This window comes from Phacochoerus africanus, chromosome X (assembly GCF_016906955.1).
Source record: "Phacochoerus africanus isolate WHEZ1 chromosome X, ROS_Pafr_v1, whole genome shotgun sequence".
NCBI lineage: Eukaryota > Metazoa > Chordata > Mammalia > Artiodactyla > Suidae > Phacochoerus > Phacochoerus africanus.
This window is the reverse complement of record NC_062560.1, coordinates 35,405,059-35,419,109: the sequence shown is the minus strand read 5'-3', so window position 1 is coordinate 35,419,109 and position 14,051 is coordinate 35,405,059. Positions and strand designations below refer to the sequence as shown.

General features: G+C 40.5%; 1 protein-coding gene and 1 long non-coding RNA gene across 6 annotated transcripts in view; one reads left to right on the top strand and one right to left on the bottom strand.

Moving 5' to 3' along the window:
- Positions 1–1,811: 1,811 nt before the first annotated feature.
- The window catches only part of LOC125118273 (transmembrane gamma-carboxyglutamic acid protein 1), a 137,151-nt gene continuing 124,911 nt past the window's right edge, over positions 1,812–14,051 (bottom strand). For all 3 annotated transcript variants that reach the window (XM_047764551.1, XM_047764550.1, XM_047764552.1), the window contains exon 4: positions 1,812–2,478. In XM_047764551.1, coding sequence (XP_047620507.1) covers positions 1,993–2,478 — 486 coding nt within the window. In that variant the 3' untranslated portion in view covers positions 1,812–1,992. The remainder of the gene's footprint in view (positions 2,479–14,051) is intronic.
- Positions 2,340–12,325, top strand: LOC125118276 (uncharacterized). Of its 3 annotated transcripts, none has more exons than XR_007132809.1 (6): positions 2,340–2,398; positions 3,125–3,165; positions 5,233–5,331; positions 5,438–5,508; positions 8,003–8,127; positions 11,867–12,325. It is a non-coding gene; the product is annotated as an uncharacterized LOC125118276 (long non-coding RNA). The 3 variants fall into 3 exon arrangements; XR_007132808.1 differs by having other exon boundaries at positions 5,225–5,331; XR_007132810.1 differs by lacking the exon at positions 8,003–8,127 and having other exon boundaries at positions 5,225–5,331.

Below are 14,051 nucleotides of genomic sequence, written 5' to 3'. Positions count from 1 at the left end.
AACTGTACATCTTAGTTCCCTTTCTGGCATTTGCTGAATCCTGTTTAGCGTGTGCCGAGTTGGCAGGCGTCGTTCAGTGGGCACAGCTTTGGTGCAGCGCAGAGAGTGGCAGGAGTTGAAGGGCCCACGGTCGGAGATTGGGAACAGGTTAGCCATCTGCTGTCTTTCTGTGGGAAAACTCAGATGAACCTCAGGGCAACAGAGAAAATTGTCCCTCAAGAAGAACAGTGCTGTGACCTCACACCCCGATAGCTCTTCCCATCTTAAGATGGGAAGGACATGCACGCCCACCCTCTCCTTAGGTCCTTTTAAAGCCCCAGGAGAGGCAGGACAGATGCTGCTGTGTCGTCTCAAGCGGGAGCGTGTGGGGAGGATGGAAGGGTCAGAGGTGGGTCTTTCCCAAGATCGCCTGGCACGTACGTGGCAGAGTGGGATTAGAATCACAGATGATGCTGTGCCGTCTCGGGGGGTGCGGATTGGAGGGTCAGAAGTGGGTTTTTCCCAAGGTCTTCTGGCCCGTGCGTGGCAGAGCGGAATTAGAATTCAGGTCATCTGACTGCTGCTTCAGGGACCTCCCCAGCAGTCCTCCTTCCTGGGGTTTGGGGCAGGGCTGGGGCAGGGTGGATGGAGATGGAGGCGGCAGGGTGTGACGGTTCAAAAACACCTGCATTCCTTCTGCCTGATCCATCATTTTAAGGAGTCTTGGGAGTGGCACAGACATTTCCCTGAATGATATAATGAATTTCCCATCAGTGCATATATAACTTCTTTTTTTCCTTTCTGAGCCAGTTGATGTTGGCAGTCCCGTCACAGGCTGTTCCCTTGCTCCAAGGGAAAAGTAAAAATCCTGCAGTTCAAAAAACATCTGATGAAAATACAAAATGAAACGGTGACAGTGAGATCTATGTGTGGCTATAGCTAGATTTCGTGTGCGCCTGGCACAGCCCAGACTGCAGTCTTCCTCCACCAACTGGAGAACAATCTCAAAATCACAGTTCTGAATTCAATGGAAACTCGCCTTCTAATCGTCTTGAGACAAAGACTTCACTCTACACAAAAACAGTAAGAAAGGAATTTTCACAATTTTTACTAAATTCTTAGGTGCTTGAAGATTCTGTGGTAGGAGAGGGTGTAAAAGGCAATTAAATGAGGGAAAAAAATAACTACTGTCACCAATAAGGAAAAGGGAAACGTGTATCTCTTGCTGTTGTTAATTCGTATAGCTACTTTAGACGTTATTCTTTCGTCTGGAGATCCACTCCAAGATGTTAATACAAAGAGCATGTGCCATTCAGAGCTACTAAACACATACTGTCTAATTTCTGCCAGGAAGCCAGTCAGCAGCAGCAGCAACAACAAAATCCCTCCTACGAAACCAGCCCAATGGCCCTAAGGACCAGTGAGTTTCTTGCTGTCCTCTCTAAGCTCGGGATTATTGATGGTGCCTTCCTTCTGAGATGTTCCTCAAATCAAGACTGTATGTGTTTTTTTTGTTTTTTTTTGTTTTTTTCCTTCTAAGGTAGTTGAAGAAAAAGGTTAATAAAAGCCTGCAAGAATTTGAAAACAGGCACAGTTCATCTTACTCTGAAAATTCAACAGCATGGTGCTGGCCATCTATTACGCAGATTGTGGGTGCCTTCCCCCTGCCCCCCAGTTTGGGTGAGTAATGTTCTCTTTACAGGTGGTTTAGACAGATGTTAATGGCTTCTTAGAACAGCTGCCCGTGTACCGGGCTGATGTACACACACATCTCCTCCCGTGAAGACCTCCACGAGTATTCTTCCCTCTCCACATACTTGCTTGAGCAAAAATGAGCATGGATAACGATTTTAATAGCAGGAAACAAAACTAATGAAAATCAAATCAGAGGGTGTGAAGTGGTATGCTGTCAGAGTCCAATAAGTCAAATGCACATGTATGTAGTGGTAAAGTGCTAGAAAGTCCTTGCATTAGTATTTTAAAAACGATTCTAGTAAAAAGAAGTGTGCAGGTTCATTTGATGGTGGTGACCACAGGCACCATAGCGATGGCACTGGCTGAGCTGGAGTTGATGATGTCCTCATACTCCGGGGGTGGGTCTAAGTGAGGTTCTGTTTCGCTCCTGCGCAGGTTCACCTGGCCAGTGGCTTCCTCATAGGTCGGTGGGGGATCGCAGTTGGACAGGCGGGTGGAGACCGAATCGGAGCGCCCAACCACATATTCCAGAAAGCCTGGTGACAATCCGCTGCTATCAAACACTTCATCTGGTGGGGGAGGCGGGGTGATGATATTGAGGTGCTGAGGGAAAGGAATATGGCCTTCAGTCACTGTCTGTCTGCGAGTTTTGTTTCTCAGGAAGCATCTCCAGATGAGGAAAATGACAAGGAGGATAATGAAGAGGCCAAAGATCAATGGGAAGGTAAGGTAAAACTGAAACCAGTCACTTCCTCTGTTGCTCTCTCCTTGTTGTGCTTTTGTGTACGTGCTCCAGAACTCCTTCTGAAAATAGTGAAAGGACGTGAACATCAGTATGATCAAAAGCTAGGAAAGAGCAGCTGAACCCATACCTGTGCTATAGGAACATGATGAAAACAAAATCTAAAACCAGATTTGTTGGCTCAAATGACCTACGGCCTGTATTTTCCCTGACAAGAAACTCCAAATCATGGCGCTCACTCTGGCTCCTCCCCTAAAATGGTCAGAAGTCCCAAATCTTCAAGACTTGCTGCTGTTACTTAGGACATACTAGAAGGACAAAAAATAAATAAATAAGGGATCCCCCCTTTTCCAACCATAGCAGATCTCTTCCATTTAAAAGAGGAATTAAGTATCATTTTCTGTATCCACTCACAAGGGTCTCGTCACAGATCCCATCATCATTAATAGCACGTGCCACTCTGGCTATGGGAGGCTTAGTGCTCATACTTGACAGGTGAACTGCAACTGGGTCTGTCTGGAGTGTCCTACCAGACTTTGCTCTCCAACCCCAAAGTACACAGATCTCATACCTCTAATTAAATTTCAGCTTCACATTGATAACCTATATCCCAAACCATGGAACAAAGACCACCCCCCAATGCTGTTGAGACTGTTTTCAACACTCAGCCAATGCGTGATTTTTTTCCACAATCATATTTGTTTGCAGGCACTAGAGGTCCCTGGTGTTATTTCCATATCTGACAGAAGGTAAGACTGTGGGCACTAAAGCTGCTTGTTTTATAGCACTGTATATTATTAGGCATGTACTTTGAAAATACTCTAGGGGTATAACAATGACCCACTGTCATCAGTGCTTGATCCCTGAACTAGACCTTCCATAAGGTACATTATTAGTCTATTATTCTGTGATTCTAAGATAAAATTTTGAAATGCTACAAGAAAATATGGTATGTTTTACCAAAGGCTACGTACAGATGAAACTATGCAAGGTGTAACATGAAAACAAACCAAGAGTAAAGATAGTATAATCCCAAAGTATACAGCATTTATTTTAGGACAATACTCCAGACCTAAAATTAAATTTTTATTAGTGAAACAATCACTTGATGACCCATGTTGAAAACTTAGGAAATATAGATACATGAAGCTTTTCCTTAAACAACAAAAGTGTACATGCCACTTTTTTTAGGATTGCCAACTTTATTATAGAAATTGTATATTATCAAAATTTACTAATGCAGAAACTTGGAAAAAAGAAAATCATGTGCAGTTACACTGCAATGATACATAATCACTATCAACATACATCTACTCATTTCCAACTCCATGAGATTCTTACAGAAACATACATTCTTTAGAAATCAGGTATCAAACTGTACTAAATCAGAATCTTTTTAGTAATGTATTTAAACCTACCACGTCTGACTTGTAGTCAATTTTTATCTACAGATGAGGATTTCTCCTCTCTTCCTAATCTCTCAGCTCACCATCTCCTTCCTCCCCCATTTAATCTTAACCCCCAAACTCAATAAATACATGATTTCAAATAATTACACAATGCTAATCTTAGATAGATATAATAATAAAAAGTGGCTTTTTCATCCTGTCCAGTCACTTTGGAATAAACAAGGATTCATAATGCACATGAAGTTCTTTTTTTTTATGCTTGGCTTGTATAATTCAATTTCTGTAGTTTCTTTGGCATGCTCGGAAATAAACCCACAGACTAGTAATTTTTTTCCTTCGGGAGAGAACTATAAAACAAAATCAGACCTTTTTTTAACCCTTAAATAAATAAAACGAAGCTTAGACAAAACTGAAATTACAACACCGGCTTTTTACTTAAGCTATAGTAACTCAATCCTCTAGCCTCACCCACCCAATACTGAAGGTGTAATTATCATCCCCACTTGCAGATGAGAAAATGGAGGCTCAGAGAGGTTATGTAATAATAAAACCAAGGTCATTTAACACAGAAATGTTGGAGCTGGGATTTGAATGCAACAGGCCCGGTGTCAGAGCAGACCAAAAAGCAGTATGCCGTGATGTGTAAGCTATTTTTTGAACCCGGCCACTTTCCTCGAAAATTCAATCTTCTCATCATGTTAAAGTGTGTAGTTGAAAGCAGACAACATTGATCTTTGTAAAAAGGTACTGACAGATTTATTTCTTTGGGAACTAGACGTATTTTGTCCTTGAGGCCAGAGAATTGGAGAAAAGTTCGGTTGAAATCCAGTAAAATATTATAATTGTCATTCAAACAAATCAACCCATTGGTCTCTTTAAGCTATTCAAATTGCTTATCTTACTAAAAACAGCTAAAAGATACTCAGAGCAAATGAAAATTTGTAATGAAAAAAATTAAAGGGTTGTAGTAGTCTTAGATAAGGCTAAAATTATACAGATAATAAATGTAATCTGAAGCTGCCAGACAGGTCTGACCATCATTTCAAAGGAAAGAGCTCCAAAAGATGTTTCACCACAGTAGGAGAGTTTTAGAACAAAATTCAGTATGTGAAAGATTGCATCAAACATAATTTGTTGCTATCTTATAAAATGTATGCTTTTCTGTTTTGAATTTTCTCATGGCCATTTCTGAATAGAATTTGAGTGACTCAAGGCCTGAAGGATGCTATTCCTCAATTCAGAGAGTCAAGATGAGAATGTTTTTACAATCTTTAATCAGCTCAGAACCTACCTAGTCAAGTTTGGAAGTGGTGATGAGCCCAGTGAGCTAGTATCTCTGAGTAGCCCTGCAGCATTTATAGCCAGCGCCTTACATGGCTTCTCCCTTTGCTTGAACAAGCACAACAGGAAAGGGAAGGAAAGACAACCAGAGACAAGGGACAAAAACCATCATCCTAGCTCCCCAAACTGCCCTGTTGAGAATACGTCAGGACATTCCAGCAAGAGGTTGGTCAAAACTTTTAAGATTCTTTATCAAGAGGGATGTTGTAGGGAAAATGGATGGAGATACACAAAAGTCACTCAATATCTCTGTTATTTCCTTCATCAAAAGGGCAAGCATATGTGGATCTAACTTCTGAGAAGACAAAGAATGCCTGTCGATTGTAAAGTAAGATACAAAAGGTAAGGCATTATCTTGAAAACTGCCACTAGGGTGTAGACAAGTTGCTAAGAAAACTGTATTTATGCTGAGTATGGTGTCAATTCACTTTCTTTTACTACAAGTTGAAAAATGACACAGCTGGGCGATGAAGAAGGTACAGTTTTGTTTTGTTTTGCTAGGTGGCACAGAGTTTACATAAAGTAAAAAGCTCTACAGTTAGATACAATTAGTGTGGAACTGTTAGGGTGTGTAGCTTCAGGATACTGGAGGCAGGAATTGATAGCTGTCCTGGTATAAGAGGCAACAGGAGAAAGCTCAAGTCTCAAAATATCCCTGGTGACCAGTATTAAAAATCATTAAAAAGTCATTCTTTCAGGGTTCCAGTTCAAAATAGCACCAGAGGAAGACTCTGACCTCACTTCTTCCCATGGACACAACAAATCTAAATAGGGAACATTTTTTTTTTTCCTGGGGGAAAAAAACCAGTTGACCAACTTCTTACTTATCAGGCAAACAAAACCTACATTCAAGTGGGTAGGAGAGGCTGAGACACAATCTCTCCCTCAACCCCACACCCAGTGTGATGACCTACAATCGGGAGGGAGCTCAGAACCATGAGCTGCTTGTTGAGGAGTGAAGGATTTGACCCCCACCCAATGGGGCACCCTGAGTTTTCTTAGCAGGATCATGTGAGCAGACACAGCCAACTGAGAAACAATTTTTTTGTGAAAGAGACTCACTTGCTGATCTTAAAGCATGAAGTTAAGGGGCAGGCCTCTAATTTAACGCATATATAGGGGCCTACTGAAATACTCTTCTGGAAAGAAAATTGTAACCTGTGGTGTCCTGATTTTTAAGGCTGCCACCTAGGGGATACTGCTAGGTTGCCTGGTCCTGGTGGCTAGTGGGGCTTTTGTTTACAGGTCACACAGGACTGTAACCAATGGAAAGAGAATTCTCACCAGCTACCACTGCCAGGGCAAGAGGCAGCACTGAGGCACTAAGTCCTGTGAAAGTGGCTTATTAGCTTATCTTCATAGCTATGGTTTAGGAGTCAGGCTTCCAACTAAACACACACAGCTAAGGGCCCAGTATCATCCTATCCAGAGATGGCTGATGGTAGACACTATCTTCACATTCCATACCTACCATGCGTCCCCCAGAGCACCAAACCAGACCTCCCTGAGAGGAGCTTGTACACATGTCTGCTGCCCAAGGGAAGCCCTCTGACCACCTGGCTCTGGTGGTCAGCATATCTTTTCTTTGTGGGTCTTGTGGTACTGTAGTAACTATTGGGGAAAAAACTCCCTGGCTGGCTACCACCCCCAGGGTACAGCACAGACAAGAGACTGAAACACAGCCCAGTGGAAAACACCTATTTGCTTGTTGTGCAGCTTCAGCCTGAGGGGCAAGATTCTGGTTTGGAATTCATCTAGGGACCTACTGAGGACTCTCCATGGATGAAGGCCAGTGGATGACACCTTTGTGCTTTCCCCTTGCATTGCTGGTATCTCCTGGAAAGGAGCTTATACCTCCTCTGGTACCCTAACTTTTCAGGCTGCTGCCTAGGACACAACTCTATCACCTGGTTTTGGTGGCCAGCACACTTAGCCTTATAGACTGTATAATATAATATATTTGCATATTTTACAGGCTACTGTTTGAGCTCTGGCTTCTACATCCGGCTGAACTAGGTGCTGACAGCAATTCTCCCCTACAGGGCACTGAAATGTCTCAGCATACCCTAAACTACTGGGAATCATTAAAAATAAAATTGGCTGCTTGGACAATCACAAAGGTTTGAGAGACAACCAAGAGCTAGGGGGCAGGGTTGAAAAAGTTCATCTCACACATAAGATTATTCCTTCAAGACTGGGAGAGGTGGTTATTTTATCTAATGTATTGAAACCAAAACAGAGACTCAAGGAAAAGTGAAAAAACAACAACAACAACAAAAAAACCAAAAACAGAGAAATATGTTCCAAATCAAATAGGATGAAACCCTAGAAAAAAAATCCCTACTGAAACAGATAACTTATCTGATTAAGAGTTCAAAATAATAGAAGCTATTGAACTCTTGAGGGGAATGGATGAACACAGTGGTAACTTCAAAAGGAAGTCACAGAGCTGAAGAATATAATAACTGTACTGAAAAATATACTAGAGGGGTTCAACAGTAGACTAGATGAAGCAAAAAAGATCAATGAACTTGAAGACAGGATAGTGGAACTCACCCAGTCAGAGCAGCAAAAAGAATGAAAACCTTTGGGAACAACATCAGACTGACTAACAATTGAATTTTACAGAGGTGGAAGAAATAATGGCTCACACTCACCCAACCTGTAACAGGAAACTGGGATGCCTATGGAGCTCTAAAAAGATGAACCTAAGGAGGTGCACACCAAGATATGTTATAATTAAAATGTCAAAAGTCAAGGAGAGACTTTGAAAAGCAACAAGAGAAAAACACTACAAAGGAATCCCTATAAGTGCAGTACATTTTTTTTTTTTCAGCACATGTTATAGGCCAGAACAGAGTGGCATGGTATGATATATTCCAAGTGCTGAAGGAAAAAGAAAAAAACTTCCAACCAAGAATACTCTCCCCAGCTAAGTAATCATCCAGAGTTGAAAGAGAGGTAAGTAGGCATTTTCTGGCAAAGCAAAAAGCTATAGGAGTCTAAGAAATGTTGAAGCGTTTCTTTAAGCTGAAAAGAAAGGGTATTAAAAAGAAAGGGTATTAATTAGCAACAAGAAAACATAAAGTTTAAATCTCACTTGGTAAATATATAGTAAAGCGGTAGATTAATCACTTATAAAGCTAGTTGGAATTTTAAAGGACAAAGGTAATACACATAACTATAATCAACACAGTTAACCTTGAGCAATGTGGGGGTTGGGGTGCTGACCCTCCACCCACTTGAAAATCTGCATGTAACTTTACAGTGTGTATGGTTGCACATCCATGGATTCAATCAACTGTAGAATGTATAGTATATTTACTGAAAAAAAGAATCTGTGTCTAAGTGGACCTGCACAAATCAAACCCATGTTGTTCAAGGATCAACTGTATACTTAGAGGATACACAAAATAAAGATGTAAGATGTGGAGTTCCCATCGTGGCACAGCAGAAATGAATCCGCCTAAGAACCATGGGGTTGCAGGTTCGATCCCTGGCCTCACTCAGTGGGTTAAGGATCTGGTGTTGCTGTGAGCTGTGGTGTAGGCCACAGACGTGGCTTGGATCCTGCACTGCTGTGGCTCTGGCATAGGCTGGCGGCTACAGCTCTGATTAGACCCCTAGCCTGGGAACCTCCACATGCCGCAGGTGCGGCCCTAAAAGGACAAAAGAAAAAAAAGGATGTAAAGTGTGGGGGATGGGGGGAGGAGTAAGAATGTAGAACTGTGGAATGTGTTGAAAGTTTTGGTAAGCTGTTACATGTAAGCCTCATGGTAGCCACAAAGCAAAAACCTATAGTAGAAGGAATTAAAGGAAATAAATCACAGAGGAGGAGAACAACAAAAGAAAGGAATGGAGGAACTACAAAACAGAAAACAAAGCAGTAAGTGTATATCTATAATTTATTACTTTAAATATATAAATAGACCAAATTCTCTATTTGAAAGACAGAGTGGCAGAATGGATTAAAAAAAAAAAGACCTGTCTACACGCTGCTTTCAAGAGACTCACCTTGTGTGTAAGGACACATACACACTGAAAGTGAAGGGAGGCAAAAAGATATTCCATGCAAAGAGGAACCAAAAGAAAGCTGGTGTAGTTATACCAAAGACTGTAATAAGAGAGAAAAAAGGGTATTACATAATGATAAAGGGGTCAATCCAAGGCAAAGATTTAACATTTGTAAATATTTATGCACCCAATATAGGAGCACTTAAATATATAAAGCAAATATTAACACCTAAAGGAAGAAACAGACAGCAGTACAATGATAGTAGGGGACTTTAGTACCTCACTTTCATGAATCGGTGGTCAAAATCATTAATGAAAATACCAGCCTTAAATGACGTATTAAACCAGATGGTCTTAACAGATATGTCAAAAGCAATAGAATATACATTCTTGTTAAGTGCACATATGATTTCTTCCAGAATAGCTCATATGTTATGACAAAAAACAAGTTTTAGGAAGATTGAAAGCATCTTTTCCAACCATAATGGTATGAAACTAGATGTCAAGAACAAGAAGAAAACCTGGAAAATTCGTAAATATGAAGAGATTAAACCACATGCTACTGAACAACCAAATGGTGTCAATGAAGAAATCAAAGAGAAAAAAATACCTAAGACAAATGAAATGAAAATGTAATATACAAAAACTTATGGGATACAGCAAAAGCAGAAAGGGAAATTCATAGCAATAAATTCCTACTTCAAGAAACAAAAATTGTAAGCAGCCTAACTTATACCTCAAGGAACTAGAAAGAGAAGGAAAAACTAAGGCCAGAGTTAGTAAAAGGAAGGAAATAACAAAGATCAGAGTGAAAATATACGCAACAGCAATTTAAAAAGATAATAGAAAAATCAAACTAAGAGCTGGTTCTTTGAAAAGATAAAACTGACAAGCCTTTAGAGTTAGCCAGAAAAAGAACTAAAGTAAAATCAGAAATGAAACAGGAGAGATTACAACTAAATACCATAGAATCACAAAAGTATGTAAGAGACTATTATGACTAATTACATGCCAACAAATTTGACAACTTAGAAGAAATGGATAAATTCCTAGAAATGTACAAATACCAAGACTGAATCATGAAAAAATAGAAAATTTGAACAGACCAATTACTAGTAAGGAGATTAAATCAGTAACCACAAAACTTCCAACAAAAGACAAGGACCAGACAGTTTCACTGGTGAATTGTACAAAAATTTCAGAGAAGAATTAATACCAATCCTTTTCACATGGTTCCAAAAAAGGAGAGGGGACACTTTCATAGTCTTATTACAAGGCAAACATAACCCCAAGACCATAAATCAGACAGGAATCTACAAGAAAATTACAAGCCAATATCCCTGATCAATACAGATGCAAAAATCCTCAACGAAATGCGAGCAAACCGAATTCAACAATACATTAAAAGTTATCATACACCATGAGTAAGGGGTATTTATTTCAGGGATGGAAGGATGGCTCAACATCCAAAAGTAGATGGTTTAAATCTGCAAGTGTGCTATACCTTATTAACAGAGTGAAGGTTAAAAGTGATATGGTCCAACCATCCAACTCAGGTGGGTAACCCCATCTGGGAGAAAGGACTGCTCGAGGTCTGTCGAGCTGCTCTGCGCTTTCACACAGTGCTGCTGTTTTATGTTGCCCACAGTATCCTACCCAAAATATCATGGCTGTTATAATAACTCAATATACCCAGAGCAGTGTGATCAAGGCCATATGGTCCAGCAACATGAACAAACTAATTATACAGGCTTTAATTGACTATGGATGTGTGTGAGGGTCTTTCCATACCTTAAGGCCAAGGAGCACTAAGGAGGGTAGACTGTATCACAAGGCTATTATCGCTGCCTGAGAAGAGGCTCTGGGTTAAAAACAGGATGAAAGGAAGATGAGAGACCTCTTCTTGTGACAGCTGAGTTGGTGGGCCATGCCTGGACTATGAACCTTAACCCATAAGCGTGAAATAACCTTGTGATACGAAACCAATGGCACCACAAAAGGAAAATTACAACAGAGGCATATATCTCTGCGTCCCTGCTTCAGTCACTACTGGTGCTCTTTGCCCTTTGACCCGATGACATGTCGAGGGTGCAACCCCTGGCATCATGTTGTTAAAAATAAAACATTGAACATATATGCGTCTTGAATATCTGCTGCTGGACACTCCTAACAACTCTAAGGTGGAGTACAAGCTCCTCCATAAATGTAAAACCCCATGGAAGCTTCCTAGGCAATGCTCAGTGCCAGCATACCAACATGCCAAGATTCTGTAGCATGCTCTAGAGGCCCAGGGTTTTTTTCCCGATGGCCTTGGGCATATTGTGCTAGTGGAGGCAGACCCTAATCTTGGTGAGATCCAGCGGGACACCCTGGAAAGGAAAGCAGCTGTCTACAAAAAAGGGCTCACAGTCATGTCATTCAAAATTTTCCAGCAACAATGCTCAAGACTGAGGTAACAGAAAATCAAGAAGAACAGATCAGAAACTGTATCACAACTAAAATTCAAACCTTTCTTAAAGATTTTATGCAGCAGGAAGAAGAAAGGGAAGCTAATTGGCCATTGCTGGGTTTTGTGGTTTTGGGGGGCGGGGGAGATAAGCTCTGGATTGTTGCTCATGGCTGCCAAAATGGGTCAGTTGGTTGGCATCTCTGATTTAAAATCTAAAGCCTGCTCATTTCCTCTAAGATTCCACAGATCCTGAGCCCCTGGGCTTTCCCCTGAATGGGACAGAATTGAGAAACATGCCTTATGAGACATTCCTGCCACCAAAAGAAAAGCTGACTGGGTTATTGAGGCCTCTACTGAGGAAGAGGAAGAAGGAAGAAAGGCAGAGGGTTCAGGAGCCACCAATATTTGTACCAGGGCCGTCCCTCTCCTTACTTGGATATTTATTCTTCGCACCATGCCCATCCTTCCACCACAGCGATCACTGACTGCTAAGCCTCACAGAGAATGGAAAACATTAAGATGAGAATCAGCTCCTGCTGCCCCAAGTTGGCAAAGTCCAATGGGTTTATCATTCTCATCACTATAGTGACCCAAATGACCTCTTCTTCATCTCCAACCTTGAATGGGGCCCCCTTTGACCCTGAGTCCAGAGAATTTTTTTTTTTTTTAAGGGCCACACCTGCGACATATGGAAGTTCCTGGGCTAGAGGTCAAACCAGAGCTGCCGGCCTATGCCACAGCCACAGCAATGCCAGATCTCAACTGCGTTTGCGACCTACACCACAGCTCACGGCAACGCTGGATCCTTAACCCACTGAGCAAGGCCAAGGATCAAAGCCCCATCCTCATGGATACTAGTCGGGTTCATGGGCGCTGAACCACAACGGGCACTCCCAGAGAATTCTTTTTACAGGGCGCATCCCCTAGTTACAGGGTGGGTTAGGACATTTTACTGGGATTCCCTAAATGTTCCAAAGGCACTAAAACTCCTAAAAGCAAATTTATATTCTTTCTCTGTCCCTTGGAGATGTCCTGGGGAGATTATGTTTCAAAGACATGGTAACCAAAACACTGCTCAAAATCACCTAAGACTGAGGGGGGGGGGGGAAGGTGGCGGTGGTGAGAGGCAGGATGCTTTTAATAATACAAACTGCCTTAAAAGCTCAGTTGCACAAAATCTAGTCCACAGCCTAAGATTACTTGTTAAAGATAAATACAAATCTTTAAAGGCTTCTCCACAAATATTAGCAAAAAGCTTTAGCCACTGGAGCAAGTAATCCAGAGGCACAATTTGCATTCAATTGTTTTTTATACATTAGTGAAGTTTGTATTGCTGTTCCTGATTCATGGCTGAATTTTTAGAAAGGAAGCTAATAGGGTTTCTGCGGATCTCTGTATGTCTAATGGATGCATGTTATGTATATGTGACATTTTTTCCTACCTCTAGATGATATTGCCAACATTAATTTATTTAGAAAAGCGCTATTTGACTTACAAAAAAGTAAGTGCTTAGCAAATATCTAAACTTCCAAACAACAGAAACTAACCAAAATTACTTTCAAGTTCTACATGATTGAGGATGACGTTCAGCAAATAAAAGCTAGTTTAAATTTACTGGTTTAAAATAGGTATGTCTTCAGAATTATTTTATTCTGAGTTTATTAGGCGAACAAGCTCATATTATCTTTCTTACAAAAGCTGTCATTATAGCTAGATTTTTAAATGTCTCATAAAAAGTTTCACGAGTAATCTGAATGACTGTTAAGAACAAGTAAACAGACATAAGTGGAATAAAAATTTGTAAGTGAATGTTTTTAAGTATGTCGACTTAAAAAGCTGCTCAGATCTTTATGGTAACTTGACACCTTAGAGTTTTCCTAAGTAAAGATAAATGATGGAAATTCAATGAATATCTAGATCATTTCCAAGTAAGAAAAAATACTGAAAGATTAATTACCAAATAGGGTTATTCACCTGTGGTTTCTTGCTACAGAGAAACTAAAGATACTTGGATGGATCTTTCAGCACACATGTGCCATATTAAAAATTCTACTATGAAAAAGCAAATGCTTCTAGAAATTATGAAATGTACACATAATTTTTCCAATACTTGTGTAACAATTCACAATTGCTTACTTCTTAGTTCTCAATAGAAGTTAAGATTTCTAAGGGTTAAAAATTCTAATTAATATATGTAACTAAAACTACTAGAGATAATAAGGGAAACGCCACTATGCAAGGAAAGTTGCATATGTTTTGGCCAGGAAAAAGTATGGAGATGCATTTTTCTGAAGGAAATCAAGGAATTGTGTCCTGAAGTAGAATGGGGTTTTTTTCATAATAAAAAGAGGAGAATAAAGGACAAACTGAATGGGTGTACAAAGTTGGGGGCAAGAAGAAGCAACTTTACCTTGGGTAGTCA